Raw genomic sequence first — 18,503 nt, 5'->3', positions numbered from 1 at the left:
GGCCCTAGGCTCTAAGTTTCTTCTCTTCCAATGTTATATTTTAATTCTCCTATCTTCTTATCTTATCTATCTTCTAATTCTTATCTTCTAAATAGGCTTGAGATGTTTTTCAGTGGATCCTTCTCTCCTGAAGTGCTCCTGTGAGCAGTCTCCCTTGTGAAGCCACAACAGCTTTCCCCCCTAAGGGCTCTCTCCAGCACCACCTCTCTGAAGCCCTTCTCTAGCTCTCCTCTTGATCCTAGTGTTAGTGAAAAGATGGTAGTGACACCTCTAGGCCTTCATCTCAGATGGGGCAACGGAGCATCACTGAAGCTGGATTAGACAAGCTGAAAAGGATAAAAGCTGCCACTATTGCAGCGAGGGAGAACATCGTTCTGAAAACCTCACTGATTTTCTGACTCAAAGTTGACTGTTAAAACCTCTATTAATCTTTATTCAGGCATAGTAAAGATTCCAGTTATCCGCCACGGTACTGACCTTTCTACTTTCACATCTGTCTGGTGTGCAACGCGGCCCTCAGACCCAGCCTCTGCCACACCAGGAGTTGACTACGTTCCCAGTTCTCGGAAGGTGGAATTTGGGCCCGGTGTCACTGAACAGGTGCGTTTACAGCAGTCCAGACTCCACAAAGTCAACAGGTCGGTTCGTGAATATTGTTTTTAGTTTGCTTCCCAAGATCTCTCAACTTCCCTGGCAATATTCCTATCTTTCCTCTCTTTAAAAACACACACATACACACAAGAGAGTAAACTTAAGAAGATCTTCTAAAAACTCTCCTAGTGACATTTTTAGCATCAAATATCCAGCCTTACAGATTCAGGATAGAAACTATACTTGTATGATATCTAAAAACAAATTCCTAGCGGCATGTAATAAAGAGATCATCATGTTATGGATTAGAAAATCTTACTTTAAAACCACCAAAGAAAGGCAAGCTGTGACCTTTGCCCTAGTCAAGACAAATGGGTATGAGGTGGTGGGCCCTCTGTAAAGTTTGCTTTGATTTCTCTTCTAGTATTGCACCTTGACTATCTTGGATGACACTCAGTATCCAGTGATTGAAGGACTGGAGACATTTGTGGTTTTCCTCAGCTCAGCACAAGGAGCCGAACTGACCAAACCCTTCCAGGCAGTCATTGCAATTAATGACACATTCCAAGATGGTAAGAGACTGGGATGCCAGCTGGTAGTTCAAAATATATTTCTATTTTTTCTTTAACATCCACATATGTAACATTGGAACTCATTTACATTTTCATTCAAGAAATATATGTATATATGTACAGGTGAGCATTTGCAGTTTTACGTAGCAGTGTAAGAGAGAACCATTGATGCCTCCAGCACTCTCGCAGGCACAAAGAAATGTATAAGCCTTGGGCCCTGTCCTCAAGAAGCTCAATGTCTCATTGTGGAATTAGACCCTTAAAGAGAGAAATTGGAATAAATTATGATAAATGAACTAATAATATTATACACCCAGTGCTATGGGAGCAGAGGGTGAACAGGAACTACAAATGGGGGAAATTATAGATTTCACCAAGGAGATATTTAAGCAAAGTCTTCAGGTGTGATTGGAGTCTGTCTAGTGGATAATAAAGGAAAGTCTATTTCAAATGGAGAGGTATAGTAAATACAATGTTTAATGTGTTGAAAGATGCATATTTGTTTAATTAGAAACATTCAGCTTCAGGCTCCATAGAGTCCCCTAGCTGGGTCCTCCTTAATTGCCTATTTTCTGACTCATCCCTGAGGCCCTAGGCTCTAAGTTTCTTCTCCTTAAATAGGCTTGAGATGTTTTTCGATGGACCTTTCTCTCCTTAAGTGCATTGTTCTCCTGTGAGCAGTCTCCCTTGCGAAGCCACAACAGCTTTCTCCCCTAAGGATTCTCTGCAGCACCACCTCTAGATTTCCTCTTGATCCTAGTGTCAGTGAAAAGATGGGTAGTGACCCCTCTAGGCCTTCACCTCAGATGGGGCATAGGGGCATCACTGAAGGTGATGACAGATGTTCACTTTTACTTTGAGCATAGCAGGAGGTAAATAGAAGAATGGAATGGAAAGGCAGATTGGAGTCAAGTTCTGAGAGGTCTTATGATCCAGCCAAAGGACTTTATAAATAAAGGGTAGCAGTAGATGCTTATAAGCAGAGGAGTAGTGTGTTTTTTATTTTAGAAAATGAATATTGGCAATGTTGTAGATGATGTGCAGGAATGAATTGAGGCAGGTATATGAAGAAAATATCAGTCACTGCTGAAGATGTGACCTAAGCAACATGAGGAAGAACAGGAAAGGATGGTTGCTTCTCAGAATAATTGACAAATTTAGAATTGTCAGAACTTCAAAATCCACTATGTGGATTCTAGGGTTGGGTGGAGAAGATCAAGTCAAACCTTCCACCTAAAGCAGCAGGACCCTCATATTAGCACACCCAGAGATTGACCATAGAGCCCATGATTAAACTCTTGTTGGCTGAGAAGTCCTCAAAAGAAGAACAAGAAGCCAAGTAGGATAATTTTAGATGTTTTTATTTATTCTTAAATCATGTATATCATGTATATAGTGGTAAATAATTCAAATGGCAAAAAGGGTATACTATGAAAATTAAATCTTCTTTCTATTTGTATCTCCTAGTGCCCCAGTTCCCCTCACTGGAGATAACCATTTTAACTAGTTTTTTGTGTGTTTATCCTGCAGCAGAAAAACATATATATGCATATAATTATGTGTGTGTGTGTGTATACACACACATATATACATACATACACACACACACACACACGCACGCATCCAAAATGATGGTAATTTGTTTTAGAGCCAGGTTTATGAAGGTACAACGTACATAAATGAAAGTCCATCCTCCTTAGCGTACAGCTCTATGAGTTTTGACAAATGCATGCAGTGATATGCCCACTACAACAATCAAGATGTTGAATAGTTCCAACACTCTACAAACTTCTCTCATGTCCCTTTGTAGTCAGTGTCCCTGCGGCCACCAGCCCTGAAGACCACTGATCTGTTTTCTGGCTCTAAAGTTGTGCCTTTTCTAAAATCCCATATAAATGGAATCATATAATATCTACCATTTTATGTCTGGTTTCTTTCACTAGAAAATGCATTTAAGACTCATTCATGTTATTGCATATGTGAGTAGTTCATTCCATTTATTGCTGAGTAGCTTTCCATTGTATGGATATACCATAGTTTGTTTACTCACCTGTTGAATGACATTTGGGTTGTTCAGGGTTTTGGTGTTAAAATTGCATTGTTTTCCTACCTTTATTGCATTGTTGTAGATTCTGGAGAAAGATTTATATTTTGCAAATATTTCATCCAAGTCTGTGGCTTGTCATTTTGTTCTGCAAACAAATGTCCTAAGAGTAATCATTTTTCATTTTGAAGCAGCTCCATTTATCATTTTTCTATTTTGGATCATATTTTTAGTGTTGTATCTAAGAAATCTTTGCCTAAACCAAGGTTACAAAGATGTTCTTCTGTTTTCTTACAGAAGTTTTATAGCTTTAAGGTTTACATTTAGGTTTGTGATTCAATAAATGGTAACTTTTATACTATGAACAAGATTATCACACTTATATTATCTTATGTTGCTTGCTACTTCAAAGTTTACAAAGCGATCCATTAAGCCTTATCTCACTTGCTCATAACCCCAAGCTCTTTCTTCTGTTTCTATTTAGTGGATAAGGAAACTAAGACTCAGAGGAAATAGCTCACCCAATGTCTAGTATCTAGAGGAACCAGCATGCATTCTCAGACTTTTGACTCCAAGTCCATCCTCCTTGCATTATACTATATGTTTTTATTTGGTGCAGAAGTAGAATCCGTGGGAATTTTATTTCTTAGTAAAGAAGAAAGTAAAATAGAAGAAAATTCAGCCATAATTTTTAGTCTTAAAAGGGGTTCTTATTCTTTTGCATGAAATGACCATTAATTTCCCCCTGATGAAGTATAAAGTGAATACAAGGTCCAAAGTCCTGAAATATAATCCTAGCCCCACCACTTCCTAGGTATTTGGCCTTAGGCCAGAAGCTTAAGGTTACTGAGCCTAATTTTGCTCATCTATAAATAATGAAAATAACTACCTTACAAGATTGTTGTGAGGATTAAATTAAATGAAATATGTGAAAATACCTACTGTAGTACCTGGCACACAGTGGATTTTATTACATATTAATTTCTTTTCTTCCTGACACACCTGTCATTTATCACACTTACCAATGAGACTCAAGTAACACATAGCGTCCTCATTGATTAAAACAGAAAATTCTATTTAAATGTTTTTTAGTATTTATTGATGAGCATTGGGATTGTCAACTTAGGAAACTGATACGTTAAGCAAAAATTTCCTCATCTTTCAGAGAAGCTATAGCAATATGTATTTAATCATTAATGTATCCCAGAGAAAGAAATCCCCAGAGCTATTTCAGTAACCCAGTGTAGTATTCAGTATTTACTTCTTCTGATTATCTTTCTTCCACGTAATAACAAACTTTTGTTGAGACCATTCAGTGTGAACGTTCTAGGGTAGAAAGATCTTACATATTCTCTCTAATCCTTAAAACAGACTTTTAACTTGTGAAACTGAGTTTGGATAATTTGAGTAGGATTACACAGAAAGGAGGTGATGAAGCTGGAGTTAAAACCCAAGTCTGCTCTATCGCAGTCCAGTCTTCTCGTTTCATATCTTACTATGCTGACTCTTTACATTTCAGTTTCAGCAGGCCACTGTCCTCTGTGTAACAATGCTAACCATCATTCATGACTCTTATAAAGTCAACTCTCAGCCTTCTAACTGATCTTAGCTCCTTTCTTTCTTTTCCCATCAGGCTTATTTCAGGATCTTAAATCATCTAAGTAGCTCATTTTATAGCATTTACCTGTTCTCACCTACCTTGCTGCTCTGGTACTTGGAATTAGACTCGGTTTGGGCATGAGTAATGCTGACTGGGCAACATTAGAACATCCTGTAACTGCTATGGCACCACACTCCTTTGTGTGCATCTGTGGCAAACATACTCATTAACTTAAGAAACAGAGGAAGGATTTCTCCTAAATCTCTGACTTAACTTTTGCCGATAAAGAGACTATTCCATTCCAGACACTGACGTTTACATTCACTTTATCAGTTACTAAGAGGATTAGCAAGGTAACAGTGTTTATAGGACATTTTCTATATCTAGCACTGGTGCTCAACATGGTGTGGGCTACAGAATAGCGGAGGGCAGTCCCATAATCTATTTCAGGATACAAGACTTCCATAAATAGAAAGATAACTGTAGATTGGTCATGCACAATAAGTGTTCTCTGAGGAGTGCTGACAGAAAGTGCATTATACCCAATGTGAGCCCATGAGCCATCAGCAGGTAACCTCCATTTCATATTGATGCAGCCCATCAGGGTGGAAAAAAAGGGACTCTGCAGTCAGGAGAAGTTGATTCTCAGGGCCAGTGCTACCACTTCCTGGGGATTATACTGCCTTATGGGGTTGTTGAGAGAATGACGTTAAATAATATGTATAAAAACCTTTAACACAATGCCTGACCTACAACATGAATATCTTCCTAAAACTCCCCTTGTTGTCTTATATATTTCTTGCCTCAGTCTTCCACTGGACTGGGGTCTTCTTAAAGGGAGAGATTGTTTCTGGGCAGGTAATCATAAGAAGTATCCACTTCCTTTTCTCTTTCTCTTTTTTTTTTTTTTTTTTTTGTCAGACAGGGATAGAAGTGAGGGTGAATGTCTTGTTAAAGAGGAAAAAAAGAGTCTTTTATAGCCCAAGAGGATTTTGGAATTGATTAATGCATGGTAAAACCTAAGCATAACCACTTCAGCCTTTAACTTTCTCATCTGACTTGAGGCTTCGCAGGCCAGAAAGAAAAACCATCCTAAAGCTTCAGATGTCTGCCAGGAGCAGAAAAGCTTCCCTGCTTGCATTGCTTTTTTCCCAGCAACAATCTTTCTTCTTGTCCTCATATGCTGGGAGATGTCATTGCCACCCACCTTTTAATAGCATAGGCCATTTCACTGGGTTAGGCCTAAAGTTGTTAATTTTACCTTAGGCGTGGCGTTTTTTTAAGCAGTATTGTCTGACTTTCATTTAGTGATGATTAGTAACTATTATTAAGCTTAGTTCGTATGATGGGATGGTTTTATTTTTGCCAGGGCTAACAGTTCTGGAGTCACAGAGAGCTTTCTACACATTGACTTGGAGAATGCTTGGGTACTTATCACCCCTTCTCTCATTCCCCTACCTCCCTCCATCCCCAAACATATACCTTTCCTTCCTTTCTGGATTGGTGGGGTGTGTCCAGGAGGCAGTCAGGAACTTGGTGATTATGTCTTTAGCCCAAAGACTAATTGTGACTCAGGAGGCTTTGACATATGATTATTTGCATTGTTCATGAAGAAATTAATAACTAGCAGTCAACAAAATGATCTCAGAAGAAGAAATGCCTTAATACAGGGCATTACAGTAGGCATAGTAGGAAGAAAAAAAAATGATTCTTCATATTGAAAATTCTGGAGTTAGGAGAAAAATACAAACTATAATATATTAATTCCTACCAAACTTTGAGTGCTTGCTATAAACCAGATACTATATTGAGTACCATGCGTTTATTCTCTCATTAAATTCAATTCTACCAACAATTATATATTAGAGATATATTTCCAATTTATATATGAAAAATATCCCAAAATTTTGAAAGTCTAAGTAACATGCCCTTTGTCACACAGCTGGTGAGGAGAAGGGACTGGGATGGAAATCCAGGTCTGTTTTCTCCTAAGTCCGTGTTTTTAACCATGATTTGACTATGGTCTCATCCTTAAGTCAAAGGAGGATTCAAGTTATAAAAGAAGAGTCCTCTATAGCAGTGGTCACTATATAGCAATAGTTTTGGCTTACACAAACTTTCTTTTCACTATTTTGTTTATTTGCTATTTTTAAATTTAGGAGCTATGTCATAAAAAGCCATGTCTCTGGCTTCATTTGAAAATAAGATCCAGGCCAGGCACGCCTGTAATCCCAGCACTTTGGGAAGCTGAGGCAGGTGGATCACCTGAGGTAAAGAGTTGGAGACCAACATGGAGAAACCCTGTCTCTACTAAAAATACAAAATTAGCCTGGGAGTGGTGGTGCATGCCTGTAATCCCAGCTACTCAGGAGGCTGAGGCAGGAGAATTGCTTGAACCCAGGAGATGGAGGTTGTGGTGAGCCAAGATCATGCCACTGCACTCCAGCCTGGACAACAAGAGCAAAACTCCATCTCAAAAAAAGAAAAAAAAAAAAGAAAGTAAGTAAGATCTGGCAACAAAAGACTGACGCTTTTTAAACAGGGCCTGCTCTCTCCTTTTTACCCACGTCCCTACTCTTCCCTATTTTCTCTTTGGCTCCAAGACCAATGTGAGTGGCCATTTAGCACCAGACTTGCACTAATGTTTTCCTTACTGTAGTCCTAGGAGGACAGTGAAGTCTTTTGAGTACCCAAGTCATGATCAAAATTTTTCTTACACCATCATAATTTTTCTTACAATTATTCCATTTATAAACTTGAATTACCTGCTCATATTTGAGATGGTGATTGCATTTTGAAGTTGTACAAAGGCAGGTAAAAAATTCATCTGTTCTATTTCTCTGGACTCACACTTACAGTAGAACCAGTTCCCTTGTTCTAAGAGCAACAGCCATGCTTTGAGACCCACTTTCCACTTGTGATTTGTCAGCCTACGTTGGGCTTTGGTGGAGCTCTCCTGCCAAGTAGCTGCTGAAGGCTGACAAGGACCATGGCCACTCCCTCCCGGTCTTCCACTAATGGTGCCTGTGTCTTTCTGTCTGTCCACCCAGTGCCCAGCATGCAGTTTGCCAAGGATTTGCTCCTAGTGAAGGAGAAGGAAGGTGTCCTGCATGTCCCTATCACTCGGAGTGGAGACCTCAGCTATGAGTCATCAGTGAGGTGCTATACTCAGAGCCATTCCGCTCAGGTCATGGAGGACTTTGAGGAGAGACGAAATGCAGACTCTTCACGGATTACATTTCTCAAAGGGGACAAAGTAAGTGGATTAGTGGTGGCTGAAAGATGGGATTCTCTTCTTGTCCTTATTTGTCTGTAATGAAGTCATTCATATACAATCCAAAAATTCTCAGAATTTTCATACTACAGTTGACCCTTGAACAATTCAGGAGTTAGGGGTGCCAACTCCCCACACAGTTGAAAATTTGTGTATAACTTTTGACTTGCACAAAACTTGACTTCTAATAACCTACTATTGACCGAAAGCCTTACCAATAACATAAATGGTTGATTATTACATATTTTATGTGTCATATGTGTTATATACTGTATTCTCAAAAAAAATAAGCTAAAGGAAAAATGTTATTAAGAAGAGAACATTAGGAAGAGAAAATATATTTACTGCTCATTAAGTGGAATAGCAGATCATCATAAAGGTCTTCATCCTCATTGTCTTCGTATTGACTAAGCTGAAGAGAAGGAGGGAGAAGAGGATCTTACTGTCTCAGGAGTAGAGAGATGGAAAAACAAATCTATGTCTAAGTGCACACATGCAGTTCAAACCTGTGTCATTCAAGGGTCATCCATAATTGATAGTATTTTTAATGACGTCATCTATTCCTTCTTTGTCTCCCACTTACAATCAAATACACATATCATTGGTTGATCTGGGAAGTTTAGCTAATGTGTGACTTATTTGGAACTTAGCAGAATCAAATGAATTCTGCTCTTAATATCACCTCTTAATATGAAACTATGTTAGAGATGGATATACTCCACTAATGTTACTTTGAGAGCAGGAGACAGCCCTCTAATACCTGCACCCCTGTCCCAGGGAAATATACATCCCAGTATGGGACATGTTGAGAAAATTCAAGTCAGCAGAGTATTCTCTTGACAATGTACATGAACTCTCATGCATACGCACCTAGAAACTCACCACTAAAGCAAATAGAAAGCAAAAAAAAAAGCAGGGGTTGCAGTCCTAGTCTCTGATAAAACAGACTAAACCAACAAAGATCAAAAAACACAAAGAAGGGCATTACATAATGGGATCAATGCAACAAGAAGAGCTAACTATCCTAAATATATATGCACCCATACAGGACCACCCTGTTTCATAAGGCAATTTCTTAGAGACCTACAAAAAGATTTAGACTCCCACACAATAATAGTGGGAGACTTTAACACCCCACTGTTAATATTAGACAGATTAACGAGACAGGAAATTAACAAGGATATTTAGGACTTGAACTCAATTCTGGACCAAGTGGACCTGATAGACATCTACAGAACTCTCCACCCTAAATCAACAGAATATACATTCTTCTCAGCGCCATATCACACTTATTCTAAAATTGACCACATAATTGGAAGTAAAACACGCCTCAGCAAATGCAAAAGAGTGAAAATCGTAACAGACAGCCTCTCAGACCACAGTGCAATCAAATTAGAACTCAGGATTAAGAAACTCACTCAAAACCACACAACTACATGGAAACCAAGCAGCCTGTTCCTGAATGACTACTGGGTAAATAACAAAATTAAGGCAGAAATAAAGAAGTTATTTGAAATCAGTGAGAACAAAGAGACAACATACCAAAATCTCTGGGACACAGCTAAGGCAGTGTTTAGAGGGAAATTTACAGCACTAAATGCCTACAGGAAAAAGCAGGAGAGATCTAAAATCAAAGTCCTAACATCACAATTAAAAGAACTAGAGAAGCGAGAACAAATAAATTCAAAAGCTAGCAGAAGGCAAGAAATAACTAAGATCAGAGCAGAACTGAAGGACATAGAGACATGAAAAATGCTTCAAAAAATCAATGAATCCAGGAGCTGCTTTTTAAAAAAAGTTTAACAAAATAGATAGACTGTTAGCCAGACCAATACAGAGGAAAAGAGAGAAGACTCAAATAGCCACAATAAAAAACCGTAAAAGGGATATCACCACTGATCCCACAGAAATACAAACTACCATCAGAGAATACTATAAACACCTCTACGCAAATAAACTAGGAAATCTAGAAGAAATAGGTAAATTCCTGGATACATACACACTCCAAAGACAAAACCAGGAAGATGTGGAATCCTTGAATAGACCAATAACAAGTTCTGAAATTGAGGCAGTAATTAATAGCCTACCAACCAAGAAAAGTCCAAGACCAGAGGTTTTTCACAGCTGAATTCTACTAGAGGTACAAAGAGGAGCTGGACTCATTCCTTCTGAAACGATTCCAAATAATAGAAAAAGGGGGAATCCTCCCTAACTCATTTTATGAGGCCGGCATCATCCTGATACCTAAACTTGGCAGAGATACAACAAAAAAAGAACATTTCAGGCCAATTTCCCTGATGAACATCGATGAGAAAATCCTCAATAAAATACTGGCAAACCAAATCTAATAGCACATAAAAAACCTTATCCACCATGATCAAGTCAGCTTCATCCCTGGTATGCAAGGCTGGTTCAACATATGCAAATCAATAAATGTAATCGATTACATAAACAGAACCAGTGACAATAACCACATGATTATCTCAATAGATGCAGAAAAGGCCTTTGATAAAATGTAACACCCCTTCATCTAAAAGCTCTCAGTAAACTAGGTATTCATGGAATGTATCTCAAAATAATAAAAGCTATTTATGACAAACTCACAGCCAATATCATACTGAATGGGCAAAAGCTGGAAGCATTCCCTCTGAAAATGGGCACAAGACAAGGATGCCTTCTTTCACCACTCCTATTCAACATAGTATTGGAAGTACTGGCCAGGGCAACCAGGCAAGAGAAAGAAATAAAGCCCATTCGAATAGAAAGAGTGGAAGTCAAATTGTCTCTATTTGCAGATGACATGATCGTATATTTAGAAGACCCCATCATCTCAGCCCAAAATCTCCTTGAGCTGATAAGTGACTTCAGCAGAGTTTCAGGATACAAAATCAATGTGCAAAAATCACAAGCATTCCTGTACACCAATAATAGAGAGCCAAATCATGAATGAACTCTCATTCACAATTGTTACAGAGAGAATAAAATACCTAGGAATACAGCTTACAAGGAATGCGAAGGACCTCTTCAAGAAAAACTACAAACCACTGCTCAAGGAAATAAGAGAGGACACAAACAAATTGAAAAACATTCCATGCTCATGGATAGGAAGAATCAGTATTGTGAAAATGGCGATACTGCCCAAAGTAATTTATAGATTTGATGCTATCCCCATCAAGCTACCATTGGCTTTCTTCACAGAATTAGAAAAAATTACTTTAAATTTCATATAGAACAACAACAAAAAAGAGCCCATATAGCCAAGACAATCCTAACCAGAAAGAACAAAGCTAGAGGCATCATGCTGCCTGACTTCAAACTATACTGCAAGGCTACAGTAACCAAAACAGCATGGCATTGGTACAAAACAGATATATAGGCCAATGGAACAGAACAGAGGCCCCAGAAATAATGCCACACATCTACAACCATCTGCTCTTTGATAAACCTGACAAAAACAAAAGCAATGGGGAAAGGATTCTCTATTTAATAAATTGTATTGGGAATACTGGCTAGCCATATGCAGAAAATGGAAACTGGACCCCTTCCTTACACCTTATATAAAAATTAACTCAAGATGGGTTAAAGACTTAAACATGAGGCCTAACGCCATAAAAACCCGAAAAGAAAACCTAGGCAATACCATTTATGACATAGGCATGGTCAAAGACTTTATGACTAAAACACCAAAAGCAATGGCAACAAAAACCAAAATTGACAAATGGGATCTAATTAAACTAAAGAGCTTCTGCACAGCAAAAGAATCTATCATCAAGACTGAACAGGCAACCCACAGAATAGGAGAAATTTTTTGTAATCTATCCATCTGACAAAGGGCTAATATCCAGAATCCACAAGGAACTTAAACAAATTTACAAGAAAGAAACAACCCCATCAAAAAGTGGATGAAGGATACGAACAGACAATTCTCAAAAGAAGACACTTATGCAGCCAACAAGCATTTGAAAAAAAGCTCATTATCACTGGTTATTAGAGAGATGTAAACCAAAACTACAATGAGATACCATCTCATGCTAGTTAGAATGGTGATTATTAAAAAGTCAGGTAACAGCAGATGCTGGAGAGGATGTGGAATTACAGGAACACTTTTACACTGTTGATGGGAGTGTAAATTAGTTCAACTATTGTGGAAGGCAGTGTGGTGATTCCTCAAGGATCTAGAACCAGAAATACCATTTGGCCTAGGATTCCCATTACTGGATATATACACAAAGGATTATAAATCATTCTGCCATAAAGACACATACACACATATGCTTATTCCAGCACTGTTCACAATAGCGAAGACTTGGAACCAACCCAAATGCCCATCAATGATAGACTGGTTAAAGTAAATGTGGCACATATACACCATGGAATACTATGCAGCCATAAAAACTTTGCAGGGACATGGATGAAGCTGGAAACCATCATGCTCAGCAAACTAACACAGGAACAGAAAACCAAACACCACATATTCTCACTTTTAAGTGAGAGTTAAACAATAAGAACACATGGACACATACCAGGGGAATATCACACACCAGGGCCTGTTGGGTGATGGGAGACTAGGGAAGGGAGAGCATTATGAGAAATACTTAATGTACATGATGGGTTGATGAGTGCAGGCAAACCACCATGGCACATGTATACCTATGAAACAAACCTGTACATTCTGCACATGTATCCCAGAACTTAAAGTGTAATAATAGTAAAATAAAGAAACCACTAAACATGGCTACACCAGAATCAAAGCCTACAACCTCAGTGTATGCCAAAAGTGTGTATTGAATCAGAATCACATTTTCCCCATTTTAAAATCTTGGTTTCAGATGATTGAGTCAATTGTATCCCTTGGTTTAAGGCACACATCCTCATTGGTCAATACCAAGGCCCTTCCCTATTTTTGTTTTTTTATTCATTTTATTTTACCCCCACTCTCCAGCCACATTCTTTACCCTGCTCATCAATCTATTGTGTTTAATATGTATCTCTTAATTTGCATTTCTTCTTAAGAAATGCTTATTGTTTTATGTATATAGTTTTAATTTCTAAAAATGCTATCGTGTTCTCTTCTCATCTCTTCCTGTTTTTACTCAGCGATGTTTTGAGATCTGTCTATGTTGTTTAGGTGTACGTGAAATCTGTTGCTTCTAACTGTTGCATAATATTTTATGGTATAAGTGTTAGTCCATTTGCATTGTTATAAAGGGATACCTGAGGCTGAGTAGTTCATTAAAGAAAAGGGGTTTATTTGGTTCACAGTTCTTTAGGCTATACAAGAAACATGGTGCCAGCATCTGCTTCTGGTGAGGGCTTCAGGAAGCTACCACTCATGGCAGAAGAGGAAGGGAAGCAGACATCATCACATGGTGAGAAACAAGGAAAGAGAGAGGCTAGGGAGGTGTCAGACTCTTATTAACTACTGTATCTCATGGGAATTAAGAGTGAGAATTCACTCAATCCTGTGAGAATGGCACCAAGCCATTCATGAGAGAACTGCCCTCCATGGCCCAAACATCTCCCACCAGGCCCCACTTCCAACAACTGGGGATCAAATTTCAACAGGAGATATGAGGGGACAAATATTTAAACTCTATCAGTATGCATCTCCTATATTTTACCCATGCATTCTCAGTAAGAGACAGTGAGGAGCCTCAGTGATCATACCCACTAGCTTCCTGACACCCTGTCACCACAAATAATGCTTCAATGCACATCCTCATACATATCCACTTACAGACTTGAATGAGAATTTTCTTGGATATATTATTAGGAAGAAAAATGATAAACTATAGGATATGCATATAGTTAAGTTGAAAAACTTGTGTTGGAATACTTTCCAGAATGTCACTAGAAGTCCATTAGTGTTGCTATAACCCTGTACTCTCTTCAAAACATAGCATTACTCATGTTTTGAATTTTTGCTAATTTAACATGTATAAAGTTATATCTCATTTTAATTTGTATTTCTCTAATTATATGCTTGTTAGCTTATTGGGTTTCTAATAAGCATATAACCTTATTTTTATCTTTTGTTTCTTATTTTATTGTATTATGTTTTACTCACTGACTTGCAGTACTTTTGAATATAATGCAAATATTAATTCCTTGCCAGTTTTAGACATTTTAGGTATTAATAACACCTTTTCTTTTCTGTCACTTATTTATTACCTTTGACTATAGTGTTCTTAGTGGAACAGAAGTCTTCAATTTTGAAATAATCAAATGTATCTAGTTTTTGTTTTATGATTAGTCCTTTTGAAGTTTAGCATAGAAAGACACTACCCATCACAGATTACCCTAGATTCTTTCTCTGTTCATCTTTACTACCAAAATAAAAGTGATAGCTTCCTTCTTTGGGGCACTTATGACATTTATACATTTATGATTCATAAAGGCCTATCTTAGTTATATATTTTATGGGAATTTTACTGGTGACAGGTTGAAATGTGTTTTAAAACACGTATAAATACTACAGATACCATCTTCAGCTTTGAGTCTACATGTCTGTATTTGTTTTAAGTTCAAAAGAGAATTCTCTACTTATCTGAGAAGTCGTTTTTAATTTAATAAAATTATAAAGAAAATACTGTCTAGTAGTCTTTGTTACCCACATGACAATCTATCATTATTCTTAAGCACATTTTAGAACCTTTATTAGTATTATTTTTTGCTTGATAAGCATGTGCTTTGAAACTTGTTCACTATTTTTTTTTTTTAAGATCTAACGAGTCACTGCTAAATTCATGCTTCCTAAAAGGAATTCTTATACAAAATATGTGGTAGAGAAAAAAACCACAACCTTCTTCAGGGATTTAAAATCAGGTTAGCAAGTCACTTATAAATGTTCACAGGGATATTCTCTCACCATTTAGTGAGACTTAGTGTGAGTGAAACTTCTCTCTACTCATATATCCTTTGCAATTTGTTAGAATAGTGAATTTAAAATGATCTGACTAAAAATATCCTCCTTTGTATCACATGACTCTACTATTGAGGCTGCTGTGTTATCTGAAATGTTGTGACCATATTTTACATTTCTCAAAAATACAATAATCAGTAGAGAATATTCTGTTGAGAAACACTTGGTTTCCTTCCATCAAACAAGGATTTGAATTGCGGTCTCAGACTTTCCGTACTCAGCAGTTTTCAGATGAGATATCATTTGGCAGCAGATTTGAGAATTCTTTAGCATTTAAAGGTATCTTTAACTTAACACAAAGCCTTTCTGCTTTCCTTATTAGACTATTTATTTTTACAAAGGAAAAGAAGTATTACTCAGTTCTCCAGGAAGTTTAATCAGTACGTTAAACCCCCATCATCAGAAATCTACCTATTTTAATACACGAAAATGTATTAAGCAGCCCAGAAAAAATGTGAGAAAGTACACGGATATTCTACATATGCTTTTTAGTGGGTTGTTTGTTTTGTTGATCTTGTTTTTCATAATTAGTCACTAGTAATTAAAAATGGTTTGGCATGTTCTAATACAAGTCTCCACATACAGGTAAGTCCCACTCAGGCATGAACTGTAAAATTTGAACATTTTATTTTACTAACGAAAGTGGATCCTTTTAAATTCATGTTGACTCTTTGATGCAATAAAGAAGAAAAATCATTTTCTAGGAAAACCAAGCAAGTCACTGATACCTTGCTGCAAATTTTAATCTGTCTTGTGCCATTGACTCTAGGTGAAGAACTGTACAGTCTATATCCACGATGACTCCATGTTTGAACCAGAGGAACAGTTCAGAGTCTACCTCAGCCTCCCTCTTGGAAACCACTGGAGTGGAGCTAGAATTGGAAAGAATAACATGGCCACCATCACCATATCCAATGATGAAGATGGTAACAGAAGAAATTATCTTTAGTTACTCTTAGGTTAAAGGGACATAAACTGATGTTTAACCATTAGTGTTTTGAAAAATGAAAGTGCTTTAAGAATCCCTACTGATAACATTCTCTGAATATTTATGTAAAATGTTGGTAGCAAATGATCACCGTCTACAGAGGTCCAACAAATTCATAGATATTTTAAATATTGTTATTCTCTACCATATTGCTAAGAGATATGGAATGATTGTGGCTAAAAGCAGGGACAGAAAAGCTAAGACAGAGAATAAAAACCATTTAAGTCACTGCAGTGCAGGAGCAGGATGGAGATACAGTGGGAATCAGTGGAATCCAATGAACTGATTTAAAACACTGCCACCTTTGTAAAACAGTCTAATTTCTCAGTTGTCTTCTCTCTAATTGATTTGGCCTACTAACCTAAAAAAACTTAACCTCTGTAGTCAGGTGTTAGCCCAGAATGATCCAGGCACCAAGGAAGACAAAACCTGTCTCAAACCGAGACATAATTGTTTCACTAAAATAGATATTTTAATGAGTGAATGGATAATATTACAAGTAGTAATAGCTGTTTTTATTGAATATTTACTATATACCAAGAACTATGCTAAACATATTATCTTATTTAATACTGGCAGGAATTCCTTGAGGTTGGTGCTATTATTTCTATATGATGAATAAAGAAACTGAACCTCAGCAAAACTACATAATTTTCACTCTTAGTTACACAGCTGTAAGCGCAATCCTGGATGTGAACTTCATTCTGTCTGATTCTAGAATCTACACTCAAGTATTTAAGAGTCTCAGTGACTCTTAGGGTTTCTACTGAAAATTCAGTAACTAACTTGGACATTGAGTAAAACAAGAAATGCCAGCCTTGAAGTTGAATTAGTCCTTGACACCAGGAGACTCAAGTTCAGATCCCAAAGTGAACCTCTCCCAGGTACACAGAAAACCCATCATTGAGGCTCAGGGAAGTAAGATTTATGCTGTGCTACAATGACACTCCTAGGTTTCAAAGAGCATTCTTATTAAAAAATATAAACCTCAAATGAGGTATATCTTCTACAGTTAGGAAGATTTGACTTCCTAAGAGGGAAATAAGCATAGAAAGTAGAAATTTCTGCCATATTCTATGATATACTCAAAATGGTATAAAAGTTATCATTACTTTCAATTTTTCCATCTTTTCATCTCCCTCTCCTATCACGCGACCCTTCCCCATGAGATATAATAGAAAAGAAGGCATGGTTTGGATTTTTTGGTAAAAATTAATATGTCATTTTATTTACTTATTTGTTTGAAATGGAGTCTTGATCTGTTGCCCAGGCTGCAGTACGGTGGTACAGTTATGGGTCACTATAGACTCAACCACCAGTGCTCAAGTGATTCTCCCACCTCAGCCTCCTGAGTAGCTGTGGCCATCATGTCTGGCTAATTTTTTAATTATCTGTAGAGATGAGGTCTCACTGTGTTGCCTAGGTTGAATATATTATTAATCATTTCCTAGCAACAGGATTCCATTAGGAAATCTTGTGTTCCTGAATTATCCTTGTAGCCAGTCACTGAAAGCACCCATACTTACCTATACAGCTTGTGATAACTTAGAAAAAGCTGAGCGTGGCGAGGTGAGAGCACTAAGAAGAGGGGATTCAAAGGACCAGAGGTGAGGGATGGACTTGGTAAATTTAAGTATTATATAAATGAGATAAAATATAAACCTTAGAAATTTGTATCTCATAAATGAAAAGTTGACTTATGCAATAGATATTTATCTAGGGCCTACTATGTCTCAGTCCCTTGATAAACTGTTCAAATTTATTTTAAAACATTCTGTGAGCTGCAGAGCTGAGATGGAAACTTGGATATCATGAATTTCAAAGTCTCTACAAATAACTCACCCATTATATTGTTTTTAACAAGGAACATGTGAGATATAACTCCTGCAGAATCACAAATAAATATCTTTTTCCAAAGCACTGTTTAGCAGTAAATATTGATTCAGTTTTATGAATGAAAGCCATTTTGCTTCATATTGTTAACTAATGTGAACAGTTTCTTCTTGTCCTTCTAAGGTAGATTCAGACTCCTGGGAGTTTGAATCCTTTGTGCTGTTCTAACTGGCTCATGTTTTCCTAACCATGTTTCCTTAGCTCCCACCATTGAGTTTGAAGAAGCTGCATACCAAGTCCGGGAACCTGCAGGGCCAGATGCCATTGTGATTCTGAACATCAAGGTGATCCGCAGAGGGGATCAGAACAGGACCTCCAAGGTTCGCTGTAGCACTCGGGATGGCTCTGCCCAGTCTGGTGTGGATTATTATCCAAAGAGCCGAGTCTTGAAGTTCAGTCCTGGTAATTGAATGCCAACCTCAATCTGTGGGTTTTACTTAATAGAGGGGCAAAAACCTTGTATTTGAAGAAAGGAAGAAACAGATAAATGAAAAAGGAAAACAGTAGTTCCAGTAGCATAAAGCATTTCTAAGCACACATTTGAGATTGCAGGTAAAATTTCTAATTCATAAAAATGATGTGGGAGAAAAAGAAATAGGTCTTTTACCTTAGAACATAC

At 37.4% G+C, this 18,503-nt stretch overlaps 1 protein-coding gene across 3 annotated transcripts in view; it reads left to right on the top strand.

Moving 5' to 3' along the window:
- Positions 1-18,503, top strand: part of FRAS1 (Fraser extracellular matrix complex subunit 1) — a 464,791-nt gene that overhangs the window by 405,708 nt on the left and 40,580 nt on the right. For all 3 annotated transcript variants that reach the window (XM_032239833.1, XM_032239834.1, XM_032239832.1), the window contains 5 exons: positions 440-600; positions 1,016-1,163; positions 7,858-8,063; positions 15,773-15,929; positions 18,086-18,286. In XM_032239833.1, the coding sequence (XP_032095724.1) occupies positions 440-600; positions 1,016-1,163; positions 7,858-8,063; positions 15,773-15,929; positions 18,086-18,286 (873 nt within the window). The remainder of the gene's footprint in view (positions 1-439; positions 601-1,015; positions 1,164-7,857; positions 8,064-15,772; positions 15,930-18,085; positions 18,287-18,503) is intronic.

Source organism: Sapajus apella, unplaced genomic scaffold (assembly GCF_009761245.1).
Source record: "Sapajus apella isolate SASKATOON/1434 unplaced genomic scaffold, GSC_monkey_1.0 scaffold45, whole genome shotgun sequence".
Taxonomy (NCBI): Eukaryota; Metazoa; Chordata; class Mammalia; order Primates; family Cebidae; genus Sapajus; species Sapajus apella.
Note: the sequence above shows the minus strand (reverse complement) of the source record. Positions and strands in the feature narration are given on the sequence as shown.